General features: G+C 31.7%; 1 protein-coding gene across 3 annotated transcripts in view; it reads right to left on the minus strand.

Annotated features, from left to right (window-relative positions):
- UBR2 (ubiquitin protein ligase E3 component n-recognin 2) overlaps nt 1-15,204 on the minus strand; it is a 145,801-nt gene that overhangs the window by 46,473 nt on the left and 84,124 nt on the right. For all 3 annotated transcript variants that reach the window (XM_074310891.1, XM_074310890.1, XM_074310892.1), the window contains exons 19-24: nt 14,390-14,512; nt 7,239-7,302; nt 6,122-6,246; nt 5,083-5,135; nt 2,536-2,638; nt 899-947 (exon numbers count right to left, since the gene is read on the minus strand). In XM_074310891.1, coding sequence (XP_074166992.1) covers nt 899-947; nt 2,536-2,638; nt 5,083-5,135; nt 6,122-6,246; nt 7,239-7,302; nt 14,390-14,512 — 517 coding nt within the window. The remainder of the gene's footprint in view (nt 1-898; nt 948-2,535; nt 2,639-5,082; nt 5,136-6,121; nt 6,247-7,238; nt 7,303-14,389; nt 14,513-15,204) is intronic.

Genomic DNA, 15,204 nt, shown 5'->3' on the forward strand with positions numbered 1-15,204 from the left:
CTATTTGAACTTGACACCACTGATCTAAAAGATTATTTAATGTGGACACTTTTATATAATACTTTGTATTATAGCCTCAGTCCAGGTAAAAGTTCTGTACCTTACATATTGTGCCTTGTTTGGTTCACAATGGACATGAATCCCTTAAGTCATGGAACTTTTAATGTCATTCAAACTAAGTGTGATTTAAAAAAAAATGCAGAATGTTATATAAATATTTGAAAATGGAAAATATAGTCCTTTGTTTTACTCTAGAGTGTACTTGAAAATTTTTTCTTTTATTCTAAGGAAGGGAAAGTGAAAAGAAAAAAAAAATTTTTCTTTCTAGATTATTTTTCCTTACACATTTCCTTACACATTCATCCCCCTTAAAGGCTTCTTTTCTGATTCTTTCTGGGAAAAAGGTATTTCTCTTTCCTGTAAATTCATATAGTTTAATATTATATCATGATATATGATTATGTAGTAACTATAATTATTTATAGAAATCTTATTTTCCTTACTAGACTCTAGGCTAGAGGAGTGCTGGATTCACCTTCCTTTTACTTATTTCCACATTGAAAATGTGCTCCCCCACCACAAAAATCCTTTCTTTTAGGCTCAAATCAAGTGCCTCTTCCTGTACTAGGAATTTTCTAATTTATTCAGTTATTAGATCTCTTACTATTTCATCCCCAGGAAAAAATTACTTTGTATTTACTTTTGTATTACTTATTGATCTATAAGTTGTTTTCTATCATAGAATATGAACTCTTTGAAAGCAGGAACAGTTTTTATCTCTGGCTCACATCATGGCACTTTACATAAAGAAAGTACTTCTTAAATGAAATCACATCTCCAACAACTTGTGTAAATATTACTGAATAAAAAAGAGAAATAAGAGAAATAAGGTGCCAACCTGTATCTTCCCTATTTTGCCTTTTTAATTTTCTTTGAGCTTCTTCTGCCTAAGAAAAATAAAAAAATATTTAGTTTAAAATTCAATAAGGAATACCTGAAAATCATAAGTTAATGATCTATCAATTTTACAAATTACCAATCACACAATTAGCAAACAAGAGAATAATCATTTGGCTTGAGCAAATTTATATTCTTTAAAACTGTTTTCAACAACAGTTGTGAGAGCATTTAAATATATTTTTAATCGTGCAAAGCATCTTTACTGAAAAAAAAAAAATGGGGGAGGGGGACATTATGGCAAAGACTTACTAGAAGTAAAATTAGCAGCAAAGAAGCAAATCAGAACTTGGATATAAGATGAAAAGTTTAGCTCCACTCACTGAAAACTACAGAATTTTTATAGTTCATAGTTGGAGGTAGTAGGAAGAATATTAAATTCAGACTCTGAGGACCCAGACTTGGATCCTGATTGTCATTCATAATCTGTGTTATTTTTTGGGGAAACCATAAAATCCAATTAGATAATAAATCCCATATTGGTTAAATGAGGAATTTGGATTTATGATTCACAAAGTCCCTCTCTTTCCAGTTCTAGATTATATTACTTTTTGAAGTATTCAATTAGAATGAGAATTGATAAAAGCTTGACCAAATTTTAAACTAGAAGTTAAAAAATGAGATTTCAATAAATTTTCATGAGAAAAAAAAACCCACTGCCATTAAAATGATTCATCAATCATTCAGTAAGTTTTTGTAAATTGCTTACTAAACACCAAGCATTTAGGGTTAGATAGGAAATATACAAATATAATGAAATGAAACAATCTCTGTCTATAAGGGGCTCACATACTAATGGGAATGAAGGAGGACATATACAAGTATATGGGGGAAAAAAAAGAAAAAATGAAGTACTATTTGGATGAGAGGGAGACAGCAGTTAAGAGAATTAAGAAGAAGCTTCACAGAGTGGGCAGTTTTTGATCTGAATCATGAAATAAGAAAGGGATTTGATGTGGTGAAGGAAAAAAATACATTCCAGGCAAGAGGGAAAATAATTAAATAGCACAGAGATAAGAGATAGCAATGTCATATCTGAGAATCAAGGAGACCATTTGGCTGGGTAGCAGAGTATAGGGGGGAGAGTAATGAGTAATATGATTAGAGAAGCTGGATAAAAATTGTAAAGAGCATTAACAACTAAAAAGAATTTATATTTGATCCTTGAAGAAATAAGAAGCCACTGCAATTTGCTGAGTTGGGGAGAGGGTGTCACAATCAGATCTTCACTTTAAAAAAATCATTTTAGCAGCAATAAGGAAGCCAGACTGGAGTGGGCAGAGACCTGAAGCAGGGAGGCCACTTCAAGAATAAATTTGAGAGGTAATGAAGGTCTGAATTGAGATGATGGCTGAGTGAGTAGAAAGAGAATGGGACAGATGCAAAAGATGATATAAAAATAAAAATGGCAAGATTTAGTAACTGACTGGATATATAGAGTGAAGGAGAATGAAGAGAAAGAATAACACAAACTATGAATCTTGAAAATTTTATAAACTGATATAAAATATAACGGCTTACAATTTGATTTTAAGTAGCTAACAGAAAGCATCTGAGTATGTTTTTCCCCATAATTACCTTAGATTGCTCTGCTCTTGAAAAATGGTAGAAATATAGATTGAAATCTTTAGTGCATTCTGGCTTTAGTTCATATAGACCTCGTCCTGTCAATCCAGGCTTCCTATAAACAAAAAGCAATGATATTAATTGTTATCACAAAATTTTTGAAATGACATTCATCCTTGTAAAGGACAAAGCCTCTGATCTCAGATCAAAAATGTAGAAGTTAAACCTAGTTTTTGATTTTTACAGAGTTTTTTTTTTTTTCCAAAAAGAAAGTCTTTTTATATATAATTTATGGTCATATTTATTAAATACTAAGTTTTTTTTTTAAACTGCTTGCTGCTCACTTATCAATCTTTCACTACTACCAGTTTTGATGATTATTGTTTTATAATATAGTGAGACCTGATAATTATCCTTTCATTCCTATAGTTTCCTCCATTATTTCCACTGAGATAATAGATTTTATTCCTCCATTAAATTTTGCATTTATATAGTTCTAGTAAATATTTCCTCAATAATTTAAGAAGTATAGTACCAAATCTATAAGTGAATTTACATAATATTATTTTTATTTTACTGTCCTATCCTAACCAAATCTGCTGAATTTCTATTTACATCTTTCTTTCTGTGGAATGTTTTATATTTGTATTTATTTATGACTTTTGTGGAACTGAGTATCTGTGGGATTCTTAAGATGTTTTATGTATTTTGTAATTTTGAAGAGAAATTCTTTTTTTTTTTTCTTCTTGATTGTTGTGAGGGATGGATCATGCTCGTAATTTTATCTGCTACTTTAATGAATATAAATATAATATAAATTATATATATTACATATATATAAATACCATTATAATATATATATATACATAAATACAATCCTTTTGATCAATTTCTTCACTGATTCTGAGGTTTTCAGGATATTACATTATCTGAAAATAAGAGTAGTTTTGTTTCCATTTTTGTCTGTTTTATATCTTTAATTTTTTTGTTCTTGTATTTTGTTAGCTAGCACTTATAGAAGTATCAGAAAGAATGATGAAGTCAGCTAAACTTAGGAGTAACAAGACTTGAGATCAAATTCTTTTTCTGCAAATTATACAATTTATATGATCTAGAATAAGTCATTTAACCTTGCTGGATTTTTGTTCTTAATTTTTTAAATAAGGGGATCAAATTTGATGATTTCAAAGTTCCCTTCCAGTTTTAAATTTATGACCTTATGAATGACATCAAATAAGAGTATTTAAAGAGGACAGTTATATTTTTACCTATCTGGACTGGGAGTTTTTCTAATGTTTTTCAACATAAAAGATGTTCTTAGTTCTACATATATCTATTTATTGAAAAAAGGTAACTCAATGGCTATATTTTTTAGGAATTTTCATATGTGTTTTTCTCCTGCATTTATGTAAAGCATCATGTGTTTTGTTGCTTATATAATTAATTATGCTTCTGAAAAATTTTAACTTTTTAAAATTACAATGGAAAGTTCAATCTTAGTAAGAGAAATTTCCAGAAATCAATGTGATATAAAAACAAATAGCACGCACACACACACACACACACACACACACACATATATATATATATATTTTTTTTTTTTTAGAAAAAGATACTAATGCCATAGAATTTCCTGGTATTATGATTCTTTGTTTTTGATGAGGATATAATGTTCTCTTGTTCCAATATCTGGTGCTTGGAAATACATAAGAAAAAATTTTATAATAAATTTAGAAGAAAAATTATAAAAGTACAAAACATGTTAATGTTTTTCAATATAAATGGAATTATATTTACTATAACTTTGAAAACATATTTCCAACTTCCACTTCATTCAGATCGATGTTTATTTTCTACATATTAATGGTGATGTATTTTAGAAGGTTGATAAAGTATGATTAAGAAACTTTTCTAAAACTCAAAAATTTGAAGTCATTAAAAACTATTAAGGGCAGTTCACACAGGTTAGCCAGAAAAACTGAATGCTAAAGAGAACAAAGAAGGATATTTCAAGAAGTATAAAACATTAATTTAAAATAAAAATTTTAAAAAATTTAAAAGTTAACCATTATTATTATTATTATTTTTAAAAAATAATCAATATATAAAAAAAACACTCAATCTAGATAATTCAGTGAGCTGCTTCAATATCATGGCAACTGTCAACCATAGTTTTTTTTTTAATTTTTTTTTTTTTTAATTTTCTCAATTGTATTTTTTTGTTGTAAGGCAATATGGTTAAGTAACTCATTCAGTCAAACAGCTAGTTAAGTGGCAAATGTCTGGGACTGGATTCGAACTCAGGTTCTCTTGACTTCAGAACAAGCTCTCTTTCTACTACGCCACCTAGCTGTTCCCCAAATTATTATGGGAAGCTGGCTTAATTTAATTTTGTAAAGCATGTAGTAGAAGGGTCAAGATGTCATCAAGAAGATATCATCTAAAAACATGGCCCTGTGAGATTAAATTTCACACTTCACTGCTTACTGTTAAGAGAAATCAGCTATGTTAAGAAAATGAAATTTTAGAATATAATATTACTTTAGAAAATAAACTCACTTGAAACAGGCAACTGCTTCAATTACACTCTCCATTCCCGTCTCCTTGTTCTCCTGAATGGCATAATAATAAGTTAAAAAAGTGTTTCATATTACTAGTTAATAGTAGTCCAGAGGCTTCATACACAATGTGTGTGTAAGATCTTCCTGTGTGCTGACATTCACAAAACTTAATATAACTTCAAAGAACAGTAACAAACGCCACTATATTATATGGAATCAAGGCCTGAAAGGGGTTAAATGAAAATGCTAAACTCATTTTAATAATACTTAATGACATTTAATAATCTCATATTAAGGTTTACATGCATTAATTTACACATATATTTATATGTATTACTTCAATTAACCACAACTTGAAAATGAAATTTAAAAAAAAATTTTTTTTTGGAGTAATTTATCACTATCTCAAATTTTTCACTTTTACAATTACAATATGCAGAGTCTTTTGGTATCTTTAAATATGGTTTTTGATTTTTAAATATTCCTTACTCAAATTATTAAGAAAATTTAAATTCATTTTTTTTAACCCAGCTGGACAAAATTCTATTCCTATGCCTCACTAGAGATAAATAGCTTCTATCAACCTGAAACAGTTTTTGAGCAAGGACAAATGATACTTGTTTAATGATATGGATAATTAAGATCAAAGAGACTTATTAACCTAATTCTATGATGATTAATTTTTTATCAACCACAATTCTGGAAAAACATTTATTGAGTCAACAAAAGGGTTGTAATCTGTAACTGTGAAAGGGAAATCTCTTTGTCCCCTGGATACCCTCTCTCTCCTCCTACTGTTCCATGAGTTATGAAAGTATACTTGCTAACTTCACAGGTTCTTACTTACTATAGAAGAGGGGGTATGCAAAAACTTTTCATTGCTTTATAAAAGATTTATTATACAATAAATATAAAAAGCAGAGATCTTTAAGAGCTTTCTATTTGTTCCCTGTACATTCAAGTAATGTGTTTTATTTTTAGTTTGGGAAAACTTAAAGAAAACTTGTTCTATATATTGTGGATTTTTAGATACTTACATCTTCTGGCAAAGCTTTTACCAATTCACTATGAGCCATAGGTCTAATGCTCAGCTGATGGATAATCTCACGTTTAATTTCATCTGTAGCATTTACATGTCCAACTCCAGGACTAAATCTTTCTCCTGTTAAATTAGAAAAAAGTATATAAACATATACATTTAGTGTAGTTATAGTGTTTATAGCTAAATAAAATGTTTATTTTTATATTTCTATCCCTTAGTCTGCCTTGGAAGTGGGAAAGTGAACAGTTTGGCAACTGTCACCAAAATCAATGGGTGTTAGTTCTTAGGTCCACAAACAGTTGGAAAAGAGGCCTGGGCTTGGAAAAAAGCAAGGAAAGATAAAAAAACCTTTGTATCATAGCCGTACTGAATCATAGTCATGTCAGGTAACTACAAAACACTGTTTTGTTTGAACTGGGGATGAGGTGGGAGCAGAATATGGTAAAAAGAGTATAATAATGGAGCAGATGGAAAAAATAGCAGTTAAGGTACCTCTTCTCATTCATTTCACCTGCTACTTGGCAAACCAACCCAAAAAAACCCTTTGTTTTCACCACATTTTCCCCTTTTTCATCCCCTTGGCAGTAATTATAATTGTTTTTCTATGGTACACAGAGATGTTATAGGGGAGCTAAAATAGCACAGGATGAGGGGAAAGACAGGAGACAAGAAAAAGCAGAGGATAAAAGAAAGGAAAGATTAAAAAAAAAACCTTTGTAACTATAGTTCACTAATTAAAATTATTAACCGTTAACACTGCCAAGAAAATTTTTTTGCTTCTTAAAGAGAAGAGAAACCTTTTGGACCAAGTGCCAGGAATCTCAGCAACAATGGTAGTGCACTGGACTTTTGAATATTCTGTTTTCTAGTATGCTACCATTTATTCCTTTAATTTTTTCAAACCTTGGAACCCTTTAGGTTGATAGTACTCTAAGAAGCCATTTTTCACAAATCTTCCATCACACCTAACTGAAGGAAAAAAGGAGTAAGAGGGGTAACATCTATTCTTACGAACTGAATTTCAGAAACACATCAGGTTATTAGGATTTCTGAGCTATGTTCAACTGAAAGACCCACCCAAATTTATATTTGTGATAGATTGAAAAACTTACCAACAAGCATTATAATGAGGTACAACATTTCTTCTATTAGAGTATTATTTTGCTGAACGATATCCTATTGTAAATAAGGGATGGAGAGACAAAGGGCAAAAGTTTGAAAAAGCACACCTTATGGTTTATTGACAAAAGGAAAATGATGCATTTAGGCTTTCAAATAGTAAGCAAATATCAAGTTGTATGCTAAGCAATGTTATATATCTATATTTATATTTATATGCATATGTGTATGTGTATGTGTGTGTGTGTTTTTAATAAAGGAATCCAACATCTCATACTGTTCACAAATTAAACAATTGCTAATTTTACTTGGCACTGACCATTTTGCAAGATTCATACAAATTCCACATAAAGCTCCTATTTGCTTTGGTACCTGTTTTAGAAATGTGAATAGTGATGAGGGATAGTTAAATGAAAAAATATAATTAGGATCCCTTGACTTCTTATTACTGTGGAAGCATTAGAAGAACGGCATCTGTTTTATTTCACTATGCTTAAACATTGTCTGATAGTGCACAGAATCTGAGAGTCATGAAGAATGTTAAATGCTGTCTATTCTAACTCAATCCTGATTAAGAATATTTGTATCTCATATATTGTATTTAACATGTATTGGTCTACCTGCCATCTGGGGAAGGAGGGGAAAAATTGGAACAAAAGGTTTTGCAATTGTCAATGCTGAAAAATTACCCATGCATATATCTTATAAATAAATAAAAAGTTATATAAAAAAAGAATATTTGTATTCTTACAACATACAGGAAAAGTAATATAATGTACTACTTCAAATAACTGTTTGAAGCTTCATTACAGGACATCATTAATTGCTAGGAAATTTCCCCTTTATACCAGGCTAATGCTCTTGATTTTATTCTGTGGAACAAAGAATATTAAGTCTTTTACTTGATGGCCTTTCAAATACTTAAAAATAATTAATCATATCCTCCCTCTACATCTTTTTTTTCCCCTTTAGGTTTAATATTCCGATTTCTGTCAAACAAACCTTATATGACAAAATGCTTCAAGATCTGCCTAGGGCAGAATGTGCTGCCCTAATCTGGATCCTCTTTAATTCATCAATGTTCACCTCTACAAGCAGTGCTCAGAACTAAACCTAATATTCTAAATATTGTCTAAAGGGACATCACGTAAGGACCATTCCCCCTTGTCCCAGACACTAGACCTTTCTTAACATAGCTGATATCACATTAGCTTTTTTGGTTGTCACATTGTGCTACTTCATGTTAAGGTTGTAATCCCAGATTGCTGGGTTTTTCTTAACTTTCTTTTTTAATTCTAAGTTCAAATTCTCACCCTCTTTCTTGTCCCTCCCACATTCACTGAAATGATAAGCAATATGATACCCATTACACATAAGAAATCATGCAAAAAATTTTCTATTAGCCATGTTGCATAAAAAAGGGAGAAGAAAAATAAAATTAAAAAATATACTTCAATGGAATTCATCAATTCTCTCTCTGTAGGTAGATAGCATTTTTTATCAGGAGTCTCTTTGGAATTATTGAATTGTATTGTTGATCAGATTGGCCAAGTCTTTCACAGCTGGTCATTAATACAATATTGTTGTTATCATATACAATGTTGTCTTGGTTCTATTCACTTTCATTCTGCATTAGTTCATACAACTCTTCCCAGGTGGTTCTGAACCCATTCCCCTCATTACTTCTTATAGCACAATAATATTCCATCACAATCCATAAACTACAATCTGTTTAGCTATTCACTGAACTGATGGACATCCCCTCAGTTTCCAATCCTTTGACACTACAAAAAGAGCTGCAATAAATATTTTTGTATAGGTACATCCTTTTCCTTTATTATTATTATTATTATTATTATTATTATTATTATTTTGGTGGTAGTGGAAAATCTCTTTGTGATATATATCTGTTAGAGTCTATACAGTTTTATCACCCTTTGGGCATAGTTCAAAATTATTCTTCAAAGTGGTTCGATCAGTTCACAACTACCCAAGAATGCATTAATATTCCTCACCTATTTTTCCACATCTCCTCTAGCATTTGTCATTTTCCTTTTTTTGTTTCTGTTGTCATTATAACCAATTTGATAGGTATGAGGTAGTAATTCAGAATTGTTTTAATTGGCATTTTCCTAATTATTCATATTTAGATAATTTTTTCATGACTATTGATAGCTATGATTTCTTCTCTCAACATTGCCTGTTTATATCCTTTAATTGGGAAATTATTTTTATTTTTTTGTAAATTTGGTTTAGATCCCTACCTATTTGAGAAATAAGGTACTTTTTCTAAAGGTTCCTTCCCCCCATTCCCACCTTTCCCTAGATCCTGCTTTCCTCCTCATTCTGGCTATACTGGCTTTGTTTGAATGAAAACTTTTATGTTTCATATAACCAAAATTATTCATTTTATTTCCCATGACCTTTTCTAGGTTTTGTTGGGTTATAAAAGCTCCCTTTATCCACAGATCTAACAGTTACTTTTTTCCATACTTCCCTAATTTACTTTTCATTTTACTCTTTATATCTACATCATGTATCCATTTTGATTTTATTTTGGTCCTCAAAAAGCCTGTTTTTGCTTCTGAACACCCTCCTGCCCTCCCCTCTAATCATTCCCCTCTTTTCTTCCTACTTCCTTGTTGAGCAAGACAGATTTATAATCCCAATAGAATTTATATTTAGGTCAGATGAGAATGAGATTTTTTTTTTTTCATTCTTTTGATTTTGTTTTATTATTTTGTGTTCTCTCATGGAATCTACTTACTCAATTCTAATTTTTAAGGAATTATTTTTTAAAATCAGTTTTTATACTACTTCTTTTTACCATTTAGTCAATTTTGTTTTTTAAGGTGCTATTTTCTTCACAATTTTTTGAGCCTCTTTTAACCAACCTGTTAATTCTTTTTATAATTTTCTTGCATTGCTCTTTCTCCAATTTTCCTCTACCATTATTGTTTGATTTTTAAAATCAATTTTTTTGCTCTTTTAAAAACATCTCCTTGGCTTTTCCCATGAATTTTTGTGTTTATGTCCAATCTACATTTTAGTTTAAGGCTTTGCTCTTTGATGTTTTTACATTGTTGTCTTAAGAGTTTGTGTCTTAAGCTTCCTTATTACCACAGTAGCTTTTGATGGTCAGATTCCTTTTTTGTTGTTTACTCATTTTTCTAGTCCTTTTTCCTTTTGGTGTCATCATTGCTCTCCTGATCTGCACTCTGGTCCTTATCCGGATGATGGACTTATTCCACTGAAATAAGAACTACTACTACCCCCTTTTTCTGCCATGGAACTGAGACTTGGAACTAGGGATCTTGGAATTGCTCTGAAATTGCAACTAGGGTCCTTGTTCCCTTGCGTGTTCCTCTTTGCCCTGAATCTGTGACCCAGAACTGAGTATGGATAATACAGTTGCTAAACAGGAACTAGTCTTGTGCCCAATACTTTCACAAGAATCTCTTGTAAATCTTTTTCAATCCTTTTACTGTCTCTGGGTGATGAGGGCTTCTAAAACTAAAACTAAACTAAACTGAACTAAACTAAAATTTTTGTTGCTGTTATCCACTGCCACTTCCAAGGTCCACAGCTGGTCCTGCCATAGTATGCTGCAGGCCAGCTCCTACTCCACTGTCACACACCTCACTTTTTGATCATCCAAATTGTCTTTGACTGGAAAAAAGTCTCACTCTTGTTTTTTGTTGTTTACACTGCTCCAGAGTTTGATTTTAGGGCTTCCAAAGGGGTGTGATCCCAGTAGAGATGTCATCACTGCTCTCCTGATCTGTACTCCGGTCCTTACTCAAAGGCACCTATTCCCTTGAAGTTAGTTACTTTAAAATTGTTTGAGAGGAATGATCACCTACATTGGGGTGACAGGAACCATCACTATATAAAATTTCAGACTTTTCACCCTACTCTTTGCATAGATAATTCTGGGGGAGTCTATAAGTTCTTAGGGCTTCCAAAGTGGTGTGATAAGAATAGAGGTGTCATCATTGCTCTCCTGATCTGCACTCTGGTCCTTACCCGGATGATGGACTTATTCCCTTGAAATAAGAAATAAATACTACTACTCCTTTTTCTGCCATGGAACTGAGACTTGGAACTAGGGATCTTGGAACTGCTCTGAAATGTCAAACACTTACAAATTGTGTGATCTAGGGTACTTAGCCCATCTCAATCTCAATTTCCTCTTTTGTAAAATGAGGATAATAATAGCACTTATCTACTGAATGAACTGAGAATAAAATGAGATAATATCTGTTAAGTACTACAAAAAGTGCCATAAAATGTTAATTATTATCTAAAAGTGTTCAGTATCTTCCCCAATACATCACATTCCTGATGAATGCTTTCAACATTCCTCCAACCAATATCACTTGTGATCATGAAGATAAACAAAAGTAGACACCATTCATCAAATTTCAATGTTCTCAAAACACTGTTCAGATGCTAGAATTAAAGCTGACTTTTCTACTGTTAATACGTCAATAAACAGCTGCTTTAGCATTATGTAGTAGAAGATCCCCCAAATACCTTATCAATATTTTATTTTCACCCTTGTTGGATGACCAGTCCCTTCATGCTTCCTGAGGCTTCCTATCCACATTCTTTAGAATAATTTGAAAGCTGTTTCTTCTGTAGAGAACTCAGCTTCCACCATCAAGGGAAGAACCTCACAAGTTCAAGAGTTTTCTTTCCTCCCTCTTTCAACTTTCTGACAGATAAGGATTACTCTGCTTTTTCAGATCCTCCTTTTTTTTTTTTTTTAAATGAAGTATTCCATTGATATCCATTGATAACATAGAAAGTAGAAAATTATTCTTCTAATGCTTAACTTCTTTCTAGGAGGGAAACCACTGTGAACATTGAGCATAGATAATGACTGATTGATCATAACAGAAGTAACAGAAGGAAATGTTACACATGCTCTTCGGGTCATTACAAAATTCATCCTGCTCTCTTTACATTCTGGAAACAAAAATCTCACTCCTTTATTGTTCTTGCTAGAAACTCATATAGCAGCTTGGCAAACACTTGTTGGAGTCTAATTCAGGCATGTCAATCTCCTTACTTCATTAGCTCTTTAACAGATATACCCAATTTCTTCCATCTTTCCACCTTTCTTCCTCAAATCTCTCTCCTGATTTTGTCCCTTCTCTTTTAGCCTAAGTCCTCTAAAATTTTCATTCCTCAAAATTCAATGTCAGGTCTCTTTCACAATTCAAAACCCTTCCAAATTCAACTTTGCAATCCCTTCATCATATTCTTCAGTTGAAGTCCACCTTCAACCAACTTCAACCAACCCAGAAATTTCAAAACAACAATAAAAGCACAAAACAATTCATAAGGCTACTCTTAATTTTAATAAATAAAAAACCTAAATGTCTACTTGGTTAAATTTGTAGATTCAATAACCTTTTTTTTTTTTTTTTTTTTGGTTTGATAAATTTTATTGATATCTTCTAATTTTATATTACACTCAATTCCCCCGCTAAAAACCCAAAACAAAACATTTTTAAGAATGTGGGCCTGAGAGATTATGAGTTGTTTATACTTATATTTAGAATGAACAAAAAATAAGAGTTATACCTAGATAAACAAATACATTATACAAATACAAACAGATTATTCTGTAGACTTCTACTTTCTAAGTAATGTGAATACACATTGACAGAGGGAAGAGGGGCAGGGTAGGGTGCAGGAAGGGGGCCACACAACCAAAAAGAGAAGTCTGGCACACAGTTCAAGGACACATTAGGGCCAGAGACAGAGAAGCGTGAGCAAGAGGAGAAACAAATGAAGTTGGGACCAGCCACATAGGGGCCTGGACAGAACTGAGGGGAAAAACATGTGGGGATACAGAAATAGCTGGGAGAAATGGGTGATATGTGGGGGCCAAGGGCAGAGAGATACACAATACTAGAGCATAGATAAACAGAAGAGACATTCAGGGACCAGATACATGGTGGAGTAAAGCAAAGGTCTCCTTTCCTAGCCTACTAGAGATTTAAAGTCATGCCCCTGCTCCACCAGAGGCAGTGGAGTAGCAGTAATAGTCTCTCCACTTAAGTCTTTGTTCTGCTGTCACTTCAAAGTTTGTTTGTTTGTTTGTTTGTTTTTGTGGGAGAAGGGAGGCATGGAGTGCTGAGCCAAGGAGCAGTCATGGAGACAGTGAGAGCACAGTACTGTAAAGCTAACATAGATGATTTTTTGGGAAAGTGGATTTCTTTCAGATTTCTTTACTTAAAGTTGAATTTGCAAGAACTGTCTGTAGATTCAATCATTTCAGATTAGCAGTCTAAGGGCAAGAATCTCTTCATAATCCACCATGGTCTCTCCTCACTAGCTGAAAGATTATGTGTAGAGGAACCACTTAAGGGTGAAGTACCATAGTCTCAATGAATAAGTCTGGTTAGTTCAGTAAAAAAGACAAATTATGAAATGTCAATTCATCTTTTCAAAACACAACAGGATAAGTAAACTCTTCAAAAGGAAGGAATCAATATTAAGTATATATATATAATGAATTAATATAAAAGAGTAACAATAATTACCTTTCCCAAATACAAGTTAGTATTGAGGGAATATATTATACTTGAAATAAATTTAGCTTTGAGAAAGAAAAATATTTTAATGTTAACAAAAATAATAGTTATATATCACATTGCTTTAATATGCTGTAAAACTATCTTTGAAGATTTGGTAGAACATCCTTAAATATTGGGATTACAATATTGAATAAAAGTTCAATTACAGATTCCTTTAAGAAAAAAAAAAACCTGTCTTTTCTGCCCTATAAACCTTTCATAAAGACTAACACAATACTTTGCAAAATAACAAAATGTGTTCAATAAATACCTGTTAAATATTACAATTTTGCCCAAAATAATGTTAGTTTGTTGGAGGAGAGAGGCAAGAGAATTTGCAATGCAACTTCTTTTCAATAAAAAGTCACTGAAACAGACCATACATATTATTTACTATTTAATCATGTAAAAATCATATTTCATATTCTGATTAATATAGGGCAACATTAAGGGACTCAAAATTCCATCTCCCGTCTTTACTAACGTTGATAAAGATTGCTAAAAGATGTATTAGTGATATGAAAAATATTTGGAAAATTATGCATCTTACTTACCTTATTGCTATTTTCAGAGCTGAATCTTTTCCCATAATCAGGAGTACTGAAAATTTGATAAAGTTCAAACCGACTGAGCATTATCATTAGGAAATGATTTGGATCCATCATGCTTACACCTGTCTGTTTAAAACAAAGGTTGAAATAAAAGAGAAAAGCTTTAAAGTTAAGATTTGGCAACTCACTGATGACAAGTATTGTTGATTTTCAGGCTGCCTGAACTTCTTTTAATTCCTTAGACATTTTCTGAAAGTTGTATAGTCCTGAACCTTTATATCTATTTCTTATCAACTGAAATTCATATTGGTGGCCAACAAGTTTGAAAAAAATTGACTCACATGGACAATTTAAAAATACACTTTTTTGGGGGGAAGGGAAAGTGAGATAATTATAGTTAAGTTACTTGCTCAGGGTCACACAGCTAGGAAGTATTAAATGTCTGAGACCAGATGTGAACTCAGATCCTCCTGATTCCAGAACTGATACTGTGTCATCTAGCTGCCCCTTAAAAATGTTTCTTAAAAAATGCATGGCAATTCCACATCAACAAATTACTAAAAGCAGCAGATTCACAAAGATATAATACCATATTAGGAAACTTTCCATTTTTTTTTTCTTGTGAGGAATACGTCATCAACATGTGACAACTTTTTAACTACTGCTATTTTCAAGTATCTCTTCAGTTTTCTTTAATTGCACCTTTGTAAGTTCTGAAGCAATCTATATTTTTTATATAATCTTGACCAAATATTTTATTTCTTTTTGATGTTCTTTTTTTCTGGACATTTTCTCTTTTAATAGTGTTATTACTTCTT

The sequence above is a fragment of the Sminthopsis crassicaudata genome, chromosome 4 (genome assembly GCF_048593235.1).
Source record: "Sminthopsis crassicaudata isolate SCR6 chromosome 4, ASM4859323v1, whole genome shotgun sequence".
NCBI classification, from domain to species: domain Eukaryota; kingdom Metazoa; phylum Chordata; class Mammalia; order Dasyuromorphia; family Dasyuridae; genus Sminthopsis; species Sminthopsis crassicaudata.